Genomic DNA, 22,351 nt, shown 5'->3' on the forward strand with positions numbered 1-22,351 from the left:
CGCTATTGGTTCGGTAACACGCGTCGCGCGTCATGCGGCAGCGCCCCTCGGTCGGTTGGGCGGGATGAGGGGCTGCGTTTCTGCCTGGGTTCCGCGCGTAACAGGCTTCGGCTTGGTGTCGCATTGGCCACTTGATGGTGTAGTCATTGCATATCAACGTCCAGACCAAAGGTGATAGTTGTGCACCGGTAGCGTGGGAAAGGAATTTCGTTGGAACTTCGTGAATATATTTTTGGGAATATTTATTTATTTAAGATTATGTTAGGTGATTGTGCCCCTTGTGCCCGGTCTCCTGTCTTTTGGCATGTCTGAGTTTTCGTTTTTGCTAAGTGTTGATTACGTCATTTGAGAGCTTTGGTTACTTGGTTTTGCTGCGGTAGGGGTTGGTTATATAATCTTGGCCAGCGCCTTTGCGTCGATTGTCCGCTCGTGTGCTGAGTTCGCGCTTTTCCTTCTTCGGTCGACGTCTTTCTGCCTTTCGACCTGTGCTGCCGTCTTCGAATTTGTTGGTGTTGATATAGTAACCTTGGAGTAGCGTTTGTTGCACCGAATGCTTGTGACGAAGTTACATAAATGAATATTAGTTTTAATAGTAATTTCCATAAATGAATTCTCCTCTTTTGAATCGCCTGACCAAGTCAGGACAAGCGAAATATTCCATTTTTTTCCAGGGTGTACATATGTGTTCACATCGAACACCACCGTATATTCCCATGCATTCATCATCATCTTCACATTTAGACTTGCGAACTGTCGTATCTGTCTGTAAGGTGAATCATGTGCATAAGTGACACTGCCTGAGTTGTAGCATTAGCTGCACTACTGATGGTACCTTTTCCATTCCTCGGCTGTCGTCTTTAAAGTCTTACAATATAATTAAATTAAAATAATTACATTAAATTAAATATTAAAATTGACATTATACTTTGCTAACTTATGCAAAATTATTGTAGATAGCCGTCTCTAGGCACGTCTACTGGCTTTCAGACGTTCAGATGTTTGCCAGCAAAACACAGCCACAAAGCCACCAAAATTGTATCCACAAAGAAAAACAATCAATTCATTCTACCGCAGCGCTGCTCCCAGCTCAACTGGAAAGCCAGCTTGACGCATATATGTCTCTCGTTCTGACTGCAGCCATTGAGGCGACGCGCAAAGTTTCATATATTCCACCCAACGTGCAACCAATTCCGAAAATTTGATTATGGCTGTAACGCGCCGTGCTATAAATTCACCCCGTGGATTAGTAACGAACATTTCCGAACATGACAATATTCGCAGCCGCAGAAATTGGCAAGGCAGTAAGTATTAAGGAGACACAAGGCCGCAAAGTGCGGCCGTCGTTGAAACATTAATTAATGAAAGATCATTGTTGATTCACCCAGTATCCAGGTATATGAGCTCGTTGGCACAGGTGACGAATCCTTTGTCTCGTGCGCTGAATACTCTGAATGCTCAAGAGCAAAGTGCGCCTGTCGCTGGACTATCACAGGTGATGGGTTATTTGAATCAGGTGACATATCTTTTGAAACAGGACTGGACCTTATGAGCCTTCCTCTTCTTCATAATGGAAAAGTAAATAGAAAGACTTTGAAACGTCTCCCCCAACGCAAGCGCCTAGCTGTCGATGGAAAATACGCTGGAGAAGAATTTTTGATGATGCCTGGATGGGTGTCATCATGGGGTGGCCAGCCTGGGCTCGCTGTGAATGCCATGCGTAAAAACCAAACAAATGGTAAGACCAACGATGCAGACGACGGAGAATGTTCTTTACTTAAACAATATTCTCCAACTTTATCAGCACCCGCTGTATAGGTGGGGCCGCCTCAGGCTGTCTCTACTCTCCAACTGCCAGAGCGGCACTTTCCGCCATAAAAGTGAAGGAGGAGCCGCCTCAGACCTTGATGCCACAGGAGAATGTCCACCGCTCTCAGACTCTTTTCAAAAGAGATCCAAACCATCGTCCGAGTTGTTGAACGCGCTCGGTTAAATTCCAAAGCACTGGATGCGTACAGATGATCCCATTACACTCGGCACAATAAGAGGCTTGAATTCGTGTAGAAGAAAGTAAATGGAATCCTCACCAACTCTATAAATTTAAATACTAAATTATTCTAAATTTACCGTAAGCTTTATTTCCTCTAATAAAATAATATTAAAACCTACATATGTACATATAGGGGCTAAAATACTTACAGTTGTAAGATAACTGCAGATAGAAAAGGTTTGTAATGCATTGAGCTTATCTGTGAGTGTGCAGGTTGTTTTACACGTGCATACATATATATTTATGTATGTACATACATCTCTAAGCAAACAACAACAAAACACACCACACAAAGAAGACAAGAGTAGAGATTGTTGCATACATATAGGTGAGAGCGATGGGTTGTGGGTTGTGAGTATTGGTGGGTGGGCTGTGTAGGGTGTAGGGGGTGGCGTTTTGCTCGCAGAGTTCAATGGTCTTTTGACACAAATGATGTCAAGTTGAGCTTGCTGCTCGTTCGCTCGGCTCTCTCAATTCCCTCCTCGCCGCTCTTGCAGACCTTCAGGTCAGCTGCCTTGCATTTGTTGCTATTTAACTGTTTGTTTGGGTGCCTTTTTGGCTGCTCTTTCCCGTTACGGCCGGCTTGAGATGCTCGGTTGGTCGGTCTCTCTCTCGCTCTCTCTCGAAACGAAGAACCTACCACAATTTGGTTTGTGTTCATCGGTATTGCTGGCTGCATTTCCTTGTTTATGTTTTACGAACGAATGTAGGGTATTCGGCTAAAAGACGAAGCGTGACAGTGCAGCTGAAACTGTACAGAGAATAACTAACTGATGTGAAGGAGAGAGAGAGAACTCTATCGGTATTTAGTGCAGCGCTTGGGATGCATGCGCTGTGGCTGCTTCTGCCTGTACCTGCGCAATTTTGTGCTGCAGCTTCTTGTTATTGTTGGAGCTGCCTCTCTCTTTTCATTTGGTACAATGTGACAATATTGGATTAATATTGCACAAATTATGAATGAAAATATGGTACTGTCTAGGGTACGGTGTACTGTAAATTGCATGCAATGAGAATTAAACAAGATTTTATAGTATTAACTTATTTATTCCTTTTCACAACTTGCTTCTTCTGATGTGCCATTTTGCATGATCGAGCTTGGATGTAGATAAATAATTTTTAAATGGCCTCATATGCGGTATTATTCTAGCGTGGTGTGGTCGTACATACATTCAACTAGCCCTTATGCCGGTTTGGCCCCTACTGTGCATGCCAATGCAAAAACTACGCAGTTGTTATGCCTTTGCTCTCTCGCGTACTCAACTGTACGCCGCCAATGGCAGAATCATGACGAAATTAGATGGTGGTGTTTTCCCTCTCTTTCGGGTCTTATTCATACTTGCCTACATCCAGTCACAACGATGTTTGCTGTTGTACTTGCAGTTGTACTCAGCAAAATAAGCAACGAAAGGAGAGTGCTTTGCTGGAATACACCGTCTTGTTATGATACATGGACAGAACGAGCGGCAGCGCTGTTGCTGCTGCTGGCACTGGGGACACTGGTGCAGCGGGCAGCGCTGTCGCGAGTCCTGGCTGCATTTATCCTGGCGGCAATTGAACACAACACCATTTAGTTCTTGCACTCTCCGGCGCAAGTTGTGTTTTTTGATTCTCGTCGTTTATAAATTGTTGTATATCGGTATCAAAATACACACATCTAGCATACTCACACAACCAGCCTTACACACATCTTCGTAATGCAACTTACATATGTATATCTAAACATGAATATATAGTGCTATATGTATCGGAATCAGTTCGAAAAATCTTCAAATGTGTGTGTGTTCGTGCTCAACTAGTTTTTAAAACTCATTTGCAACGAACAAAATTCTCAAGTTTTTCAAAAACGAAAACGCATAACGGAAAGTTGTGAAAATCAGTGAGGATATTTTGCGGCGCCGACGAGCCAAGTAAGAAAATGGAAAAATGACGGGGGATCCGCAGTTACATTTTACATTTTTTTTCATGCAAAAGAGTGCCCACACCCAAAGTCGATTTTTCACTTTGCATATAGCAGAGTAGAGAACAACCTCTCCCCTCCCCCTCAGCCCTTCGCCCAGAGCACTCAAGCCTTGTATCGGGCGATAGTAAAACGGGGCTCAATGGGGAGGCTCTCTGTCGGCAGAATCGCATTTTCTCTACACTTTGATATGTATTTGCCGCCTACACACAGTCATACTCACACAGATACACAACCAACTGCACACTTATGCACGAAGCTGCACATTTCGTGCAGCGCCGGCCGCTGCCTGCAGTCGCCATTTAACCTAAAAAAACGACGTTGATCCAGGAGCGGACACTGCCGGATGGTGGGAGGGGTTTGGGGAGCCTTTTGCAGAAAAAGCTTGACAGAGCTTAGAGCTATTTTTTTTATTTTATTTATGTTTGTTCCAACTTACTTTTACCCCATATATTATATATGATATCAAATTCAGTTATCAACTTTGAAGAGGACAGGATGCATAGAGCCCCGGGTTTCGGTAACTGTTACACCAGGCCCACCCCACCCCTGTGTTGGCGCTGACGCTAGCGTCAAAGTCAACGTCAGGTTGCAGCTAAGCTTGCTCTCTGAGCTTATGTGTCGCACTCTCTGGTGCTCGGGACTTGCATATTTTGTGGCGCGCTCAGCTGACAGCTGACTGCGCTGCCTGCGCTTCTGCTGCAGTTTTCGCTTTTTTGCTCTCTCTCCCGTTTATTTTTGCCGCACCCAAATGCAAAGCGGCCTCTATAATTCAGCTTTAGACGTTCTTCTACTTTACTAGTCCTTCCACTCCCTCTGTCTCTCTCTCACACTGTTTCTCTCCCTACCTTTACGAAGGATTTGGCAAGGTGTGTCACTTTTTTGTTTTGTTCTTGCGTTTTGAATGGCTCTTTTGCCCTGGCTGGCAAGTGCACACAAGCAGATGTACATATGTATGTATGTAGTTTCCTACATAGTTCCGCATACATGTACTCGTACGCATCCAGCCGTACATCCATCAATTAGACGGTTGGAATTTTTAACAATTTATTAAAGAGAATTGTTGGTTTGTGATTCATTATGTGGGGGCGTGTTTTTGGGGGGAAAATTGGCTCTAAAACAGTTGTTGGACGGACGGTTTCTGTAGTGAAATTATAAATATCATTTTTAAAGGCGCAGAGGCGCTTTAATACCGTTTTTAGTCCTCTAAATGTACGACTTATATTTAAAATGTCAGTAAATGTGTACTCATACATACATATGTATGTATATACATATGTACATGTGTTTATTTGCTAGTAGCGACAGTACAAACTTTATATTGATAAAATCATGGCTTTAAAAATTAATCCTTTTTATTATAAATTGGAGTCAGTTTTCTGTTTCAACTTAAAGTGAATTAAATAGCCAATAAATGAAGTACATTATTGCAAACAAATGATATGTATGTACACATGTGAATACATACATATTTATGTATTATGATGATTATATGTATGTATTTCAGGTGTTTCAGTATCATTCGGATTTTTAACTTTCCGGAAGACACAGGCAATGTGTGTTTCAATCAATAGGTAATTAAGGTGAAATCACAACAAACCCAATATCAGTTGGAACAACTGTTTTGCTACCACAGAATTTGACTATCATCTGGAAATAGTTTCAGCTTTTTAGTGCTTAGAACTCGAATTAGCTTTCGAATGGGACGGCCACATCAAATATACATATTACTATAAAGGAATTGCAAATATTTATGGAGAGTTTTCACATAAAATCCAATTATAAATTACCTTTCTCCCCCGTATCTAATTTACATACATATGTACAAGTATGGTACATGCATAGATACACACGCACACATATATGTACATACATGCATACATGCATTAAATGTACCTGTATGTATGATCCATTCCAAACAGATTTCTCTTCCCTTGCGGCGACAAAGAGCATTCGACAAGTTGGCCAACACTGCACAACAGTCAACAGTCTTCTCTCTCTCTCTCTTACGTTCGGTATTGACGCTCTCCCGTTCCGTTCTTAGACTCGCTCGGAGGCATAAAAATACATTCCACGCCGCTCGCCAAATCATTTATTTCTGTTCTGTTGAGTTTCAGGAACGCGTTCTTTTCTACTTTCCGTTCGGTTTTATTTCCTTATTATTATTATTATTATTATTGTTATTATTATTGTTATTACGAATTAGTTGCACTTTTCGGTTTCGGTTCCGTTCGGTTCTGTTCTGTTTAGTTCGGTTCTCCTTATTGCAACAGCCACGGCAACAAATCAAATTTTAACAATATAATTATAATCCCTCCAATTAACTAAATTTCTTTCCCTTCTTTTCGGTTGTCGCTTTGTTTTGGTTGTGCTTTCTTTAAATTCGGTTTCGGTTCGGTTTGTGTCTCGGTTATTATTAAAATAAATATATTCGTAAAAGCAAACATTCATCCCCCCAGAAAATTGTTTCGTAATCGCACTGAAATCAAGAAATCAGCAACAAGCTCCGCCGATCTGATATCGGATCCGTCCAACATTCAACATCCAACAGAAAGAAAAGGTAACAGAACCAGGTTCTTTCCTACTGGGCATTTCTCGGTGATTTACATAATTCGGAAAATGAATTCAATGCGAGAATGTTTCCTTCAGGCAGGCGTTTAAAAGGGAAAACTCTGCTGCCACTTAACCTCAAATATGCGTCGAGCAGCAGCAGCAGCAGCTCCGACGTCATCGCATCAGCTGCGATGCTTGTGTTGCTTCAAGAATATTTTCGAAAATACAAGTATAATTTGTGCCGGCTACGCAGCACCGCATCACGGCAGCAGCAGCAAGCCTCTTCTATTTCGTTCATCCCAGAATTTGTTTGTTTATTTTTAAAATATTAGTTTCTCGCACGATTTAAGCTGGCAAATGCAAAAAACTGCCAGCGCAATAAGACTTGTGTGCAATTTAAAACATTCGACAGTATTCCATCACGAAAGGTGTTTCAAATCAATGGAATCGAACAATTTGTGATTCAGAAGAAATGGAAAATTTCCTTTAAAAAACTCAAAGAAAGTCTTACCTTGTAAGATTTTCAATTGCAGAAATAAAAGTGTCGTTACAAAAATGTGAAGAAGAAAAAGCTAGCAAACCAGACAGGTTCCGAAAAAGTTGCGAATAAAAAGAAACATAACTACTTATTGTACATACGACTATATGTATATTTTATAGGATATGATTTCAAATAATAAATTGCTTTTTCATTTCTTTCATACAAATATTTCGAACTTTTTCCACTTATAATGAAAAAAGTACGAGAACACAGACATTTAAATGTATTTATTGCAGGCCGCAATCGTCATAAAGGCCAATTTGAACATATGCTAAAAATACAATTTTGCTTTTTGCCCAATTTACTATACGAGAATGTGTAACGTAACAAGAAGCAGAACAGAGCAGCGACCACACCAGCCATTCATCCCATGTATTTGTCGGATAACAAGTATACGGTTTATTGTACATACATATGTTCATATATATGTATACTGATATACGCAGGTGTGTAGGTATGGGCTCCAATATGGGCACAATATTCAGAAGTAAAGCTCCATTTGCCATTTCGAATGCATTTATTTGTTTATTTATTGTGTATTTCAATGTCTTTCAACGAAAAGAAAACACCACCTATCTCTCTTAATGGAAGCTAAAGAGATCTCTCGGTCCGGCCCGTAAAGAGAGATAGAAGGTGTGTGAGAGAGAATGGCAGAGGCATAGGCAGAGTGAGGCGCATGCGTTGTCGTCGTAGCTGGAGAATATTTTAGTTTTATTTGTGGAAAAGTGTATGAATTCAATAAGGAAATCCATTTCAAGATCCGGATACCAATCAAGGGAAATATCATGAAGCGGTCTCTAAACTTTGATCGGTTTAAAACATATTCCTACATTTGCTTTTGCAACAGAAAAAGAAAGACTATGACCAAGACTAGGAGTAAGCCACAATAGGTCGAGATAACAGTTGGATGTAGAGGGATATCAGCCACCAATCGATGTTCGACACACCATTTAGTAAGGGCATTAAATTGGGTCCCCGGGGAGACTGCATTTTAATTGCATCGATTTTTCAATCATTCCTACCGGTGTATCTTATCGGCTCCCCCCCCCCATTCTGTCATGCAGTCAGCCAGCAAATGTGTGCCAGCCACACCATAACAACGAAGAGCTCTCGGTTAGGGCATTTCAACGGCTTCATTAAAAAAAAGTCCACTTTCGCGTGTTTCCACAAGAAAAGCGGGGAGAGTGGGCCCTGCCCGCATGTCATTTAAATTAAATTAAAATAATTGATTTTTATTGCAACTTTGTTTGGTTTTTCAGTAAACTTTCGGGCACACAAGCCACCCATACGCGCTCCTAACTAGGCTATAGAAAACACCGGAGATCGGTCCACAGATAGAAAGACTTTTGTGTTCCACTTCGGTAGATCCAATCCGCGTGCGCCTCAGGAAAGGGTAAGTAATAAAAGACACGCATAATTTAGATACATTACGCAAATTGTTGCTAATTTGTTGCTGTGTTCTCTTGCAGATCCCCCTGCAGTATTATCTCAAGATCAACTGTAAACACTCTCCTTCCACCCTCTATTTCTGTCTCCTTATCAAGTTTTGTCGAAAAAGAGAAATCAGTAAAGTTCATTTCGAATAATAGTTTTATGTGCGGGTATTCAATGCAAAGCATTTTTGCTGTGTTTTTTGCGTTGAATTGAAGCATATAAAATGCGTAAAGTAATTAATTTTATTTATAATTTGGGATTGTTATTTCAGCAGCAGCAGCCACATCATGGTCGAGGGTCAGACAGCCGTGCAACAGCAGCCCCAACAGCAGTCACCTGCTGGAGCTGCCAACACTGCCAGCAGCAGCAGCACCACCACCACAACCACCACAGGAGCAGGCGGAAGCACCGGCGGAGGATCTACAGGATCTACGGGAAATGTGACGACCAACAGCCAGGCGCAGACAAACGGAGGTACAGCCTCAACGTCGCCTGCAGCAGCCGGATCTGGTTCTGGTTCTGGATCGACGACAACTGCATCGAATGCCACTGGCCAGGCATCCAATGCCAGCAATTCAACAGCGAATAACAACAACAACAACAACACCACTGCTAACAACAACAACAACAATAATAATAACAACAACAACAACAATGAACCAGATCCAAAAACTAATCTGATTGTGAACTACTTGCCACAGACAATGTCCCAGGATGAGATACGTTCGCTGTTCGTTAGCTTCGGAGAGGTTGAGAGCTGCAAATTGATACGCGACAAGGTGACAGGTGAGCACGATGCGCGATGCACACGCAGTGGGATCAAAATGAGAGTTCATCCATCGATTAATCCCCTTGCTCATTTCCTGATTTAGGCCAAAGCCTGGGCTATGGCTTCGTGAACTACGTGAAGCAGGAGGATGCCGAAAAGGCCATCAATGCACTCAACGGTCTGCGGCTGCAGAACAAAACCATCAAGGTATCCATTGCGCGGCCCAGCTCGGAGAGCATCAAGGGCGCCAATCTCTATGTATCGGGTCTTCCAAAGAATATGACACAGTCGGATCTCGAATCATTGTTCAGTCCATACGGCAAGATCATCACTTCGCGCATACTTTGTGATAATATCACCGGTGAGTCCTGGATTCCTGGATAGACAGAGAGAGAGAAAGAAAAAATAAATACTAAAGGAATATCAGACCCGGAACACAGAACCCACAACCCAGATCCTAGATCCTAGAGGAATCTTCAATTATAAACGAGACTCTTTTACCATTATCTTTGATCATTAAAAGCATGTCCCAGTATCCAGTATTTTAATATTTAAATATTTTAATATATATATTCGTTCTATACTATATTCTTCGATTCATTTGTAGCCTCCTAGCCATAGCGCGCACAAAATTTGATTTCGAATCTTGCTGGCGCTCTCTCCACAAATCTAATTATAATCTCTCCCTTGTGTTTTCTTTATTATTGATATATTGAAAAATTATAATTAATGCAAATTTTATTTACAATTTTATTTTTACATGAAATAATCGAACCAAATAAGATGAACATGCGCCGGGTATGTTTTTCTTTTAATCATTTTCATTTAATCATTTCCCTTTAATTTCCATGCTGTTCGTTCGCACATGAAAAATACAAAAATCCAATTATATTTGTGATCATTTCTGCATTTTCCGCACTATATTACAATAGATCTATCTATCAGTTACATTGCTTTCACCTTTCATTCAGTTTTCACGTCGCATTTTCGCTTTCATCCTTCATCAAATGCATGCAAAACCATTAAATTAGAGGTCGCCGCTTGCTTTCGCTTGAATTTATCTGTATCTGTAACTGTACCGCTTCCTGTACCTTTACTGCACACTGACCATTCCCGATCACTTGCAGGTCTCTCCAAGGGCGTTGGCTTTATACGATTCGATCAGCGCTTTGAGGCCGATCGGGCCATCAAGGAGCTGAACGGCACCACTCCCAAGAACTCCACCGAACCGATAACCGTCAAGTTTGCCAACAATCCCAGCAGCAACAAGAACAGCATGCAGCCACTGGCCGCGTACATAGCGCCACAGCAGACCAGAGGCGGTCGGGCATTCCCGGCAAATGCCGCTGCTGGAGCTGCAGCGGCAGCAGCAGCCGCTGCCATACATCCCAACGCGGGCCGTTACAGGTCAGAAAGAAACGGATAGAGAGAAGAGCAGCTGTGGTCGTTAGAAAATAAGTTTATTCGCATGCCTACACCTACATATACAAACATACGTATATGCCATATATATTCGTAGATATAAGACAATCTATATGTATGGTATACAGCAACTAGAATGTCTCCATTTTGTATGCCCCTCTTCTGCAGCTCGGTTATCTCTCGATACTCGCCGCTGACCAGCGATCTGATCACCAATGGTATGATTCAGGGCAACACCATTGCCAGCTCTGGCTGGTGCATTTTCGTCTACAATCTGGCCCCAGAGACCGAGGAGAATGTGCTGTGGCAGCTGTTTGGACCCTTCGGCGCTGTGCAGTCGGTCAAGGTGAGGCGCGGGACAAATCAATTTTGTGGTCTTGCATCAACTGATTGTTGTACCCCCCAGGTGATTCGCGATCTGCAGAGCAACAAGTGCAAGGGCTTCGGGTTCGTCACGATGACCAATTACGAGGAGGCGGTGCTGGCCATACAGTCGCTCAATGGCTACACGCTGGGCAACCGGGTGCTCCAGGTCAGCTTCAAGACCAACAAGAACAAGCAAACGTAATTACTATCCAAGTTGGCTGCTGTTGTCAATGCCAATGCGGCGGCGGCGGCCTTGGCGGCCAATGGTCTGGTGCTCCACAACCATCGTCAGAACAATCAGAACAACATCAGTAGTAGCATCAGCAATTCGAACAATCTACATGGCAAATATGCTAACCACAACAACAACAGTACTAGCAGCAACAGACAGCACAACACCCACAACAGCAGCCACAACAGCAGCCACAACAGCAGCCACAACAGTAGCAGCAGCAACACGAGCAAGCAGCAGCCGCATCAGAGGCTCCAATCAACGACTCAAAGCAACAAGCAACAATCAATGCCGCCACCTAAGAGATCATCAGCAAACAACACTGCAGCGGTCGCAGCAGCAGCCAGAGCAACAAACAGCAGTAACAGTAACAGCAGTAGCAGCAGCAACAGCCACAGTCACGTAGTGTCCAATGGCGATGCTGGCACCAGCGCTGGCAATAGCGCTGCCGCTTCTTCCTCCTCGGCTTCGTCATCGAGCAACATTTTGAAAACCTCCACAAAATTCATTTACAACAAGCCACAAAATCAATTCGAGCTGCTGCAGCAACAACTGCAGCTGCAGCAGGAATTCGCCCAGTTCCTGACCAACGTGGCCAGCAGTGCAGTAGGTTCCGGATCCAGCAGTGCAGCCAGCACATCAGCAGGAGCAGGAGGCTCCATGGGTGAAAGCCGTCGGAACGGAGGAGGAGGAGCCCTGGGCCTAGGCATGGGCATGGGCATGGGACTGGGAATGGCAGCCAACGGATCGTCGTCAGGTGCTGGTTCTGGGAACAAGAACATGCCCTCCTGGTCGAATTGGTTCTTTTAAAGATCCTCGTTACTACTCGTTATCGTTTAGTTGCTCGATTCAACCCTCATGAACTAATTGATTGCTCAATTGGTTAAGAACATTTACCTTCATTCATTTACTTCAAATTACTTTGTAAGCTGGCTAAGAGGCAACATTTGGGGACTATTATTTGATTTAAAGCCCTCCTTCGCTCAAGCCAAAGCGATTCTTTTTTTCATTTTGTTAGCTTAAAACCAAAGCATCAGCTAAAAAACAAATCCTAGTTTAAGTTGATTACTTTTCGATGAATTATGAATTCGCTTTTCGTTTTGTATCCAATCCTTCACACATATATTGTTTAACTTTAATCGGGGGGCAGACCAATCGGGCCCGTGATTAAATAAGTACTACAAAATAAGTACAACTTTACCATTATATTTGATTCGTTAATGCACTTTTAAAGAAACATCTATCTAGTCGCCACCAGCGGACAGAATGGCTTCCAGATCGGAATAAACTGAGAAACTGAGAAAGGAAAAAAAGGACAGTAGTAAAGCTGTAGTTAAGTTTTTGTTTGGGATGTACTCCACTCAACTTTACTCTACTCTACTCTACACATATTTTTAAACAGAGCAGAGTATAGTAAGAGGAACATTTTGATGGCAATGAAGCCCACAATCCACCAAAGAATGAGAAACAAACATGACAAATATTTAAGCTATAAATAAATGTATAAATGAGATACGAAAACAGAACTGAATGCGTAAACAGATACATGTAGAGGCGTTTGGTTTGGCATATAGTCAGGCCAGGCCGTTTTGCTAATAGACAATGCAGAGAATGCGACGGAATGCTAGATAAAAGATGCAAGATACTTACAATGAGAACACGAGAAGCAACCAAACAAGACATGCATATGTTTATGTTTTATATTAAATGTATAACTTTTTCTAAAATAAACGATGTATGCATAATATACCTATATATAGTCGAACCCTTTATTCTATCCCACCCCCATCCCACAACAACATTTGTTCGAACCCCTCAAACTAATCTCCTTCTCGTCATAAAGTCATACTGCCCCATCCCTGCCCTGACTCTCTGGTGTCAGCACAGAACGCATCTGAACACACATAAAATGGCAGCAAGAGCTAATGAGAATTTTTCGAATACAACGAATAAATGTTTAAGAAAAATCGAAAACAGCAAAAGGGCAAGCGGATAACGGATAGCATACATAATACGATACAAGCAAAGTGAGATCATAATAGTAATAATCTAATCAACGATTGTAAAGCTAAAACAAAGCCAGCTACAAAATCGCATGACGCCATTCCAAAAAGAAGCTAAAAATGTAACTTTAGAGAAAGATCAGAACAGTCCCTCCCTAGACAAACAAGCATAGAAGAAATGAAATGGAAATGGAAATCAATATGAAAATGAAATAAATAAATTAAAACCAGAACGAGAGAGTACGTAACGTAACTTATGTAGATTGAAAAAACGCGTTTCAGCATAACGAATTTGTTTTAACCCAACTCAACAGCAATATCGAAAGCTAATAAAAAACAGACAAAGAAAAACGATGAACGTTAAAAGATAAAAGAAATTAATGAACAAGTTAAACAAATTGCCAAACTAAATATAATAAATTTTTAAATACGAAACTGGGAAAGCTGGGATGACAGAGCGATAGCTGGGATGTTTCCGAGAGTCGAGATAGAGATAGGGAAAGTGTGTATGGAAGGAAGGAAGGTCGATAAAACGAAATCATGGTGCTTGACAGATTTCCCTGCAATATGTACTACAAATGCAAATGTGTCCCTAAAGAATTAGAAAACCGATTACCAAAATTTCAATTTAGTTGTAGAAAAATCACAAAAATACGGGCAATTCAATTGAGAAGAAAATAACCAAATGGCTTGGGAAAGGTAGGAGATCATTTACTATCTATTGTTATTTATTATTTGAATCGTATGATTATGATTATAATTTGAATCCCTCGATTCCATTGCCTGGTAAATAAGGTCCCCCGAAACGTAAAATTTGCAATGTTAAGAGACATTAAACTATGCTATAGCACTATATGAAAAATCTAAAACTATTTATGAAACAATTATTATATATGTATGATTAACAATATATTGATGTTGTGTATTGCAAATTTTAAATGTTTATACATCTACATACATACCAAGGAAATTATTACGAATACTAAATCATGGCATGCATAGAGACAAAAAGGAAAGCATAGAAAAGAGGCGGGAAACCATTTTCATGTATACGTCAGTAAATTAATTGCATACTATTAAAACTTATTACCAGAAATGATATATATATACATATAGTACGAGTATATACTATTATATACATCCATATATACATAGTTACGATTACGGCTACGAATATATTAGGTATGTGCGTGTGTAGTGCGTAGCAGCAAAGCAGCAAAATGCCAAGCCTCCAGATTTGTAGAGCTCTCAATGGCTATAGTATCCACTACTTCTCCACTTTACTCTCCTTCCCACATCAAGAAACCAATTAAAAACTAAATTATAAGAATATTCTCCTACACAAAGATAAACACCCATACACACACAAAAACACACACGGACACACACTCAAAACTCATAATCATGCGCAAATGCTTGACTGACAAAAATTAAATAGAATTCTTGCTTTTTAAGCGGTAATAAGAAAGAAAGAATGAATACCTTCCAGCAAAAATTTCTAGGCAAGTTCGAGGAAACTCAAACTGAACCAAAGAAATCAAACACTACAAGAGAAAAACACCAAATGAAAAGTTTTTATACAAAATGTAGAAATCGAGGCACCGTTTTTTGTGCATTTTGATTGGAATGGGATTCCATGGCGCACTGCGGTGCGGACTGTAGGGATCCCATTCCACATTGGCGGACAGGATCTGTGTAACTGGAGATCTCTGTGTGCGTAATGCAATTAAGAATAAAAGAATATTGTAAAAGTAAACCCGAACAACAACAAAAGCAATCGATTATATACATTTTTTAAGAGGAAATGTTTTATAGTAAGGGAGAAGCAGAAGACAGAAGATAGAAGAGGAGGAGGAAGCCCGAACAAAACCAAGAAAGTATTTTAAAAATTTAAATATATACATGAGTACTATATATACAATATATTATATTATATATACATATTATATACTTAATGGGTATGGTAACGAACAAAAACACCGCACAATAATATACAAAACAAAGCAAAACGGAGATGAACGAACGGGATATTAAAGGGAACGTCATGAGAAACATACGTAAAGAACAAAGTCCGCTGAGGATCACTGATAACAGAACGTTTAACTAAATGCAGAAAAGACTAAGGAATCGAGAAAATACTAAACCAAACCAAACAAAACAAAAAACCGAAAACAAAAAAAAAAATACAAAGAACAAAACCACAAATGACAAATGGAACGAGCAAATTTATAATTTTTACATAAAAACGCAATAATGTTAACATTTAAAGAAGAAAAATAGGAAAACAAAGCGCATATCTTGAGAAACGAAGAACGAGAAGCAGAGTCTCGCCAAAGAGAACGAAATCGAAATCGAAAAACAAAAAACAAAAATACGAAAAGTTACCACAAATTTTAACTAACAAACAAGTGAGAAAGGCTTATAAACGGTACACTTTTATACTTTTACACCAAAACCAAACCAAACGAAACCAAAAACCAAAGATGTACGAGTATGTAAAGATAATACACGATTGATTAATTGATTGATTGATTGATTGATTGATTGATTAATTGATTAATCTGTTTGTCGTTTCTAGAGGCACATTCGCGTTTTGGAGCCAATAAGGTTGTGCAAATGCCTGCAGGCTTCTAGCCGGAAGCGGAAGTTGGAGCGGAAGCGGAGGCCTGCAGCGCTCTCTCTATCTCTCTTTAAATGTCTGTTTCTCTCACACAGCACACAAACAAACACACACATACTCTTTTCTCTACTATTGTAATCTCACTTAAATAAATGTTGGATAGCAAAAAGCCCCCCATATGGAACTTACTTACAGATACGATCTATTCGAGAAATGTGCTATGAATCGATGGCAATTAGCTACAATAATTGGACGGCTTGTGGGCTTGTCGAGCCTTTTCGAGTGTCGATCCCTACAAGAACGGTTGAATGGACAGGGAGAGTGCTAGATAAATTATAAGACTGTGTTTAAAACTGGAATAGGAAGAGCAACAGAACTTGTATGGATATCCTGTCCTTCCATCCTGCTAAAATATAATTCAATTATTTTTTAGTTTTCGATTGCGTATTATTTCCTCTTTCGCTCCAGAATTCTCTCAAAAGTCCAGATCAGTTCTTGGTTTCTGCTCCAACATCCTCCCTCAAGATCCGACTATCGAACAGATTAGAAGAAAAACCACACACACACAAACCAAACCAAACCATTGCTAAGGTAAAGGTGGCAAGAAGCTCTCTCTATATGTTTAAATGTTGAAGAAATACAAAATAAAACTAAAAGTATATTATAAATTAATTGAAAACCAAATCTTAGTCGAAAAGAACTTAGTCAAAGGTACTAATTTTAAGCACTATTGTTAAACGCAAGTCGAAGGCAAGGGCAAGGCATTAGGCGGTGCGGCACTAAGCTGCCTTTAAGAAGATGAAGAGAAATCACTTTAGCCAAAACGGAAAACGGAGAAGAAAGAAAATAAGTATGGAATATGGAAAATCTAAACTCAACTCAGACCCTTAGTGGCATTCGCTCTTTCAAGCTCAACATAAGTTTAAATAACATATTGAATTTCACATAAGAGATTATAATGATTCCATCTAATTTATATTTGTCTATGGGTTAGCTTATACAATATATGATGTGTATGTATGTATTATGCCACATATTACTTACTATATACATATGTACGACAACTATGCAAGTTTCTTTCTCGTCGTTATAAACATAGTCAAAATATTGGTGGACCGTATCGTATTGTAGTAGCAAATATGTATTTATCTTTAATCATCACTGACAAAACCGAAACGAAATGAAACAATTATTCCAATTTAATTAACGTGCATGAATTATATATTGAATTATTGTCGAGTCGAGTTCTTTCATATGGACACAAGACCTTAAGCGATTTTCTTCGAATTTTCATTATTAATTAAACTTAAAGACGAAACCAAGAAACCAAAAACCAAAAACCAAAAAAATCACAATATTGTGTGCGATAAAATCAAGCAAATTTATATAGCATATTTATGGTATACTCTGTGCAAGATTTATTAAGAATCAATTAACTTCATTATGGATTACTCTGAGAATTTACAAACAACAACAACAAACAAACACAAGCGACACACGATGAATGAAACCAACAATTTATTCCAATAAAGCTATGAAATGATGTGTTTAAAGACTATGCCCTACAATTCCCCGCAATTCGTTTACATTCTAGGTTGAAACTAGGCTGAAGTCAATCCATTCTATCTAGAATGCAATGCACAGATGTACGTAATATCATTGCCATTTGGAAACGTATCCTTCTAAAAAACAGTCTGTCGACTCTTGACTGGCAACTGACTAGCCCAAGCGAAACCTGATAAGAAATCAATCTCTGGCAATGTGGGCAATGTCTCTAAGCGAGCAATTGGTACAGGAGAGCGAATACATCTACACATATTGCATGACTGAGTATTCTTGTTAGCTGGATGGAATGTTCCCATTACAACTGCGAAGACCTTAAGCTGTGGAAGCGCGGATCAACAACTGTAGAAGAAAATTAATTTTAGTTAAGCTTAACATTTTTGAGAATTAGTTTATTAAGTAAATTGAGATTGGAAAATTTTACGAATTTGGCCAGTATTTCAGATAATAATACAGTAAGGAGTACTTTTAGACGGCCATGTCCATCTTTATCTTAGGGTAAGGATCGTAGCCGATGACCTCAAAGTCTTCGTATCGAAATTCTTCAATGTTCTCGACCTTTCGCTTGATTTTCAGCTTTGGAAACGGTCGTGGCTTGCGTTCTAGCTGCTCCTTTAGTGGATCAACATGGTTAAGATACACATGAGTGTCGCCCATGGTGTGGACAAAATCGCCCGTCTTCAAGCCCGTTACATGGGCTATCATGTGGGTGAGCAGGGCATAGGAGGCGATGTTGAAGGGCACGCCCAGGCCCATGTCGGCGCTCCGCTGATACAGCTGGCAGGAGAGCTCTCCTCGAGTTTGAGAGACGTAGAATTGTGCAAGGCAGTGGCAGGGGGGTAATGCCATTTTTGGTATGTCCAGTGGATTCCAGGCGGACATAATGATGCGACGATCGGATGGATTATCCCTGATGGTCCTAATTACCTGGCGCAACTGGTCGATGCCCTTGCCGCTGTAGTCATCGTCGCAGGTGCCATACTCGGCACCAAAGTGTCGCCACTGAAAGCCATAGACAGGACCCAGATCTCCCACGGCGCGGTCCGTGTGGCCCAGCTTGTCTAGAAACTCTCTGGTGCTGTTGCCATCCCAAATGTGCACGTTCTTCGCCTGCAAGAGCTTCGCATCTGTCTTTCCGGCCACAAACCATAGCAGCTCCTCCACGACCGCCCGAAAGAACACCCGCTTGGTGGTCAGCAGGGGAAACGACTGCCGCATGTCGAAACGCAGCTGACTGCCGAATGTCGATAGTGTGCCTACCTGGGTGCGATCCATACGACGTTCACCGTACTCTATGACATAGCGAATCAAGTCCAAATACTTCTGCTCATTTTGATTGGTGTCCGATCCGCCGTTGCTCATCTTACATTTCACGGGGGACCCATTGCCGCACGCCAAGTTGCCATTCTCAGGCTGCACTCCAACATTGCAATCTTCCAATTTACGCTTGACTGGCGAAACATCGTCTGATGAAAATTTGGGGGTTTCAACTGTATTCGCCATTGCCTTTAATATTTAACAAAAATAGAATCAATTTGGAGCAAACTAAATTTGGGCGGGAAAACAGTGTGGGGATGCGCCCAGCAGCTGACTTCAACACTTCTTTCCCGCCAATCGAAAAAGATTCCATCATATTGATATTCGGTTTAATGTTCCTAGATAGCTAGGATCTTCAGCACTAAAAATATAATTTTATTAAATAAAGAAAACAATTCTCTACTAGATTGACTTAACATTAATCACTCCCTTTTATTGAATTGTTTACAAAATAAAGTTAAAACATGAAGTCATCAAAAATTAGGGTTGTAAAAAATATATGAAAATATCAATATATCGATATTTTTTCGAAGATTTATTTTGTATCATTTTGATATTTTTTCAAAAAAGAATATATCACCGATATGATAGTAAATGACAGTAAATGAAATTATTACATTATTGCTAAATGAATTTTGCTCGGTGTCTGTTTACGTTACCGATATAAACTTCCATCTTCGAGACGTTGCAAGGTGTGTGACCTAGAAAGGGAAAGTTGCCCAAATGGAACACTGTTTAGTTCATATACAATGTATTATTGCGAAAAATGTATTTAATTAAGTTAATACAAAATTCCATGCTGTTGTCACACTACTCCACACTCTCTGGAACAACAACTGGTTTCAAATAAAATAGTTATGCATCGATAGTCTGTTTATCGATCTATGCGCTATTTTCTATCAGTTTTCAAACACTTTTTGTTTGTACGAGGAATTTATTTTGTGTAATTCTATTTAAATACCGAACTTGGTCGATCTACAACAAAAATAGAACAGGCGGTACAATTATATGAGGGGTGAAAAGGTCGTAATGCCTACAAATTAATACATACAAATAAAAACAAAGAAAATAAAGTGGAATGCTGTTTAAATATTAAGGAATACAGTAATTGGGCAATGGTCGCTTCCAAGGAGCTGCTTGCGCATCACATGGTCCACTATGCGCGAGACAAATCGCTCCGAGACAATGCAGTAGTCGAGACGCCAGCCTACATTGCGAGCGCGTGCGTTGGACATGTAAGTCCAGAATGTGTAGGCACCCTTTTTGTCGGGATACAAATGCCTGAAGGTATCAACGAATCCGAGGCCAAGCAGCTCTGTCATCTTATCCCGCTCCTCTTTAGTGAAGCCTGCATTTTTGGTGTTTGTCTTCGGATTTTCCAAATCGATTTCGCTATGGGACACATTCATGTCGCCACATATAACGACCGCCTTTAAGGCGTCGAGCTTCTGTACATAGGACTGGAACAGTTTCTCCCAACGCATGCGGGCCTCCAAGTTAACCAGCTTGCGACCCGAATTCGGAACATAGACATTGATCAAATAGAACTTTTCATACTCGGCGGTTATCATGCGTCCCACATCATCAAACTCCTCGCTTCCAATGCCGTACTCGACATGAATGGGCATAATCTTGCTGTATATGGCCACCCCAGCATAGCCGCCTGGCATGCATAACCAGTAGGGATGATAGCCCGGCACGTTGGTCACTTCGTCGGGCAGTTGATCGTTTGAGCATTTAGTTTCCTTCAACAAAAAAGGTGAATAATAATGTTCTGCTAGTGGGTTTCGGTGCGGACTTACTTGAAGACAAAATATGTCTGGCTCCTCGAGAGCCAAACTCTGAAGACCGTCCTTCTTGAGCCATGCTCTTAGGCCAGCCACGTTCCAGCTGGAGATTTTGAAATTGAATACCTTTTCAGCTGGCAGGGCAAAATCAGCTTTATCCAAATTTACTTTGGCTTCTCCAGCCTTCTCCACCTTCTCCTTCTTGGCCTTGGATGCTGGAAAACAAAAGTTGAGCATGTTGTGCAAGCTTTTCAATACTGCACCGCCCACGCATCCGGAGGGCTCCACCAACATACTTTTCGACCCATCAATCGCATCATCTTCAACAGCTTCCGAATTAGTGGCGGCTTTTTTTCGACCGCGAACTGAAATAAAGTTAAGTGTGGTTAGAAATGTGTGCAATTGTGTATTTTATTTAGTTCACGCCAACCTGGCTTGCTTTCAGCTGTCTCTCCCAGCTCCTCGTTCTCCTTCTTGGCAGAGGCCTTCTGAACGCGTTTTTTGCTGGGTGCTGGTTCGGGTTCCTCCTTGCCGTCCTTTTTGGCTCTCTGCTTAGCTGGCTTTGCTGCCTCAGTCGGCTCAGCTGGCGGCACAGCTTCGGTTTCTTTAGTTTTTTTAGCTCGCTTGTTGGTGGCCTTTGTGGGATTGGGGACTGCATCTGCTTTAGCTTCCTCTGTAGACTTAGCACTCTTCGAATCTCCTACTGGCACAGGCTCAGCTTGGACACCGTTTTCCCCAGCTTTCGCTTTCTTAGTTCGCTTATTGGTAGCCTTTGGCGGCTCTGGAACTACATCTTCTTCCTCAAGAACCTCGGCAATTTCCGAATCTGCCAGACGCTTGTTAACTCGAGCCCTTTTGGTTGTTGTTTCGGTTTTATTTTCTTTTCCCTTCTGCGCTGGCTCTGCCGCGATCAAGGGTGGTTGTTCTTTCTTTGGTCGTTGTTTCGGCGGTTCTACTTCTTCTACCACAGCATTTGCGTCTTCTGAAGGGTCTTTCCTCTTACGTCCGCGGGCTTTTGTTTCCTTTGGAGGCGATTCCTCGACAGCTGTCGCTTTTCCTCTTTTGGCGCGGCCCTTGGGTGGTGCTGGCTCTTCCTCTTCTTCAACAGCAGGCTGTTTTTCTTTTTTGGCCCGAGACTTGACTGCTTTGCTAGATTTTGGTGCAGGATCCTCAATTACATCAGGCTCGCTACTTGCCTTTCCAGCACGTCCTTTCGGAGCCTTAGGCTCTTTTCCGACGATCTCCTCTTCCTCCTTGTACTGCTTCTTCCTGCCGCCACGTGCAAGTGAGGTCTGGGAGTTTTCAACTTGGTCTGCATCTGGGTTTTCGGCAGCAGTTGTCTTGGATGCTTTTTTAGCGCGTGGCTTCCCCTTCGTCAGCACTTTGGCATCAGCATCTGCACTACCGGCGTTTTCATTGACGACACCTCCATTGGTTGAAGCCGCAGCGAGCTCTAAAGGCTCCTCTACCTTTTTTTTAGTGGCCTTGGCACGGGGCATTGTATTATATTATATTGTGAATATTTGTGCTCGACTTAAATGCTCGAAAAAATAATATCTTGATTGTGTGCGGACAAGCAAAACAACTCTGAGCGGGCAACGACGACCAATATTTCTTCAAGAAGCCGGCAATAGTGTTGAAAGATACTTCAACGTCTCAAGCCGTAAATGTGAGGTGACACAGGGTCGACCGATTTCTGCTAAGCACCACTGTGCGTGACGTCACTAAGGGAGAAAAGTA

At 41.3% G+C, this 22,351-nt stretch overlaps 3 protein-coding genes across 4 annotated transcripts; 1 reads left to right on the top strand and 2 right to left on the bottom strand.

Moving 5' to 3' along the window:
* The first annotated feature begins 3,694 nt into the window (after positions 1 to 3,694).
* On the top strand, positions 3,695 to 17,497 carry LOC111076498 (polyadenylate-binding protein 1-B). Its single transcript, XM_041592503.1, is given in 8 exon segments — positions 3,695 to 3,954; positions 8,358 to 8,491; positions 8,568 to 8,664; positions 8,804 to 9,318; positions 9,405 to 9,662; positions 10,429 to 10,708; positions 10,892 to 11,069; positions 11,130 to 17,497. Coding segments are annotated over 5 exon segments (2,217 nt in total). The 5' UTR covers positions 3,695 to 3,954; positions 8,358 to 8,491; positions 8,568 to 8,664; positions 8,804 to 8,819; the 3' UTR covers positions 12,132 to 17,497.
* Positions 17,498 to 17,884: 387 nt separating this feature from the next.
* LOC111076499 (thymidylate synthase) lies at positions 17,885 to 19,091 on the bottom strand. Its single transcript, XM_022370314.2, has one exon. The coding sequence runs from the start codon at positions 19,008 to 19,010 to the stop codon at positions 17,976 to 17,978; it is 1,035 nt and encodes a 344-aa protein (XP_022226006.2). The 5' UTR covers positions 19,011 to 19,091; the 3' UTR covers positions 17,885 to 17,975.
* A 638-nt stretch (positions 19,092 to 19,729) lies between these two features.
* On the bottom strand, positions 19,730 to 22,234 carry LOC111076463 (recombination repair protein 1). Of its 2 annotated transcripts, XM_022370274.2 has the most exons (4): positions 21,042 to 22,233; positions 20,908 to 20,976; positions 20,627 to 20,826; positions 19,730 to 20,569 (listed from the first exon to the last, which is right to left on the bottom strand). In XM_022370274.2, the coding sequence occupies exons 1-4, from the start codon at positions 22,108 to 22,110 to the stop codon at positions 19,910 to 19,912; spliced, it is 1,998 nt and encodes a 665-aa protein (XP_022225966.2). In that variant the 5' UTR covers positions 22,111 to 22,233; the 3' UTR covers positions 19,730 to 19,909. The 2 variants fall into 2 exon arrangements, with proteins under 2 accessions (XP_022225966.2, XP_022225965.2); XM_022370273.2 differs by having other exon boundaries at positions 20,627 to 20,976; positions 21,042 to 22,234.
* Between the last annotated feature and the right edge of the window lie 117 nt (positions 22,235 to 22,351).

Source organism: Drosophila obscura, unplaced genomic scaffold, assembly GCF_018151105.1.
Source record: "Drosophila obscura isolate BZ-5 IFL unplaced genomic scaffold, ASM1815110v1 contig_179, whole genome shotgun sequence".
Classification (NCBI taxonomy): Eukaryota; Metazoa; Arthropoda; class Insecta; order Diptera; family Drosophilidae; genus Drosophila; species Drosophila obscura.

What these genes read in the sequence shown, in the direction of transcription:
- LOC111076499 (XM_022370314.2), bottom strand. Translation starts at nt 19,010, where the DNA reads ATGGCGAATACAGTTGAAACCCCCAAATTTTCATCAGACGATGTTTCG.
- LOC111076463 (XM_022370273.2), bottom strand. Translation starts at nt 22,110, where the DNA reads ATGCCCCGTGCCAAGGCCACTAAAAAAAAGGTAGAGGAGCCTTTAGAG. An exon ending in GACAGCTGAAAGCAAGCCAG is followed by an intron (nt 20,977 to 21,041) that starts GTTGGCGTGAAC and finishes ACTTTATTTCAG; the next exon opens with TTCGCGGTCGAAAAAAAGCC. An exon ending in CAGACATATTTTGTCTTCAA is followed by an intron (nt 20,570 to 20,626) that starts GTAAGTCCGCAC and finishes TTTTTGTTGAAG; the next exon opens with GAAACTAAATGCTCAAACGA.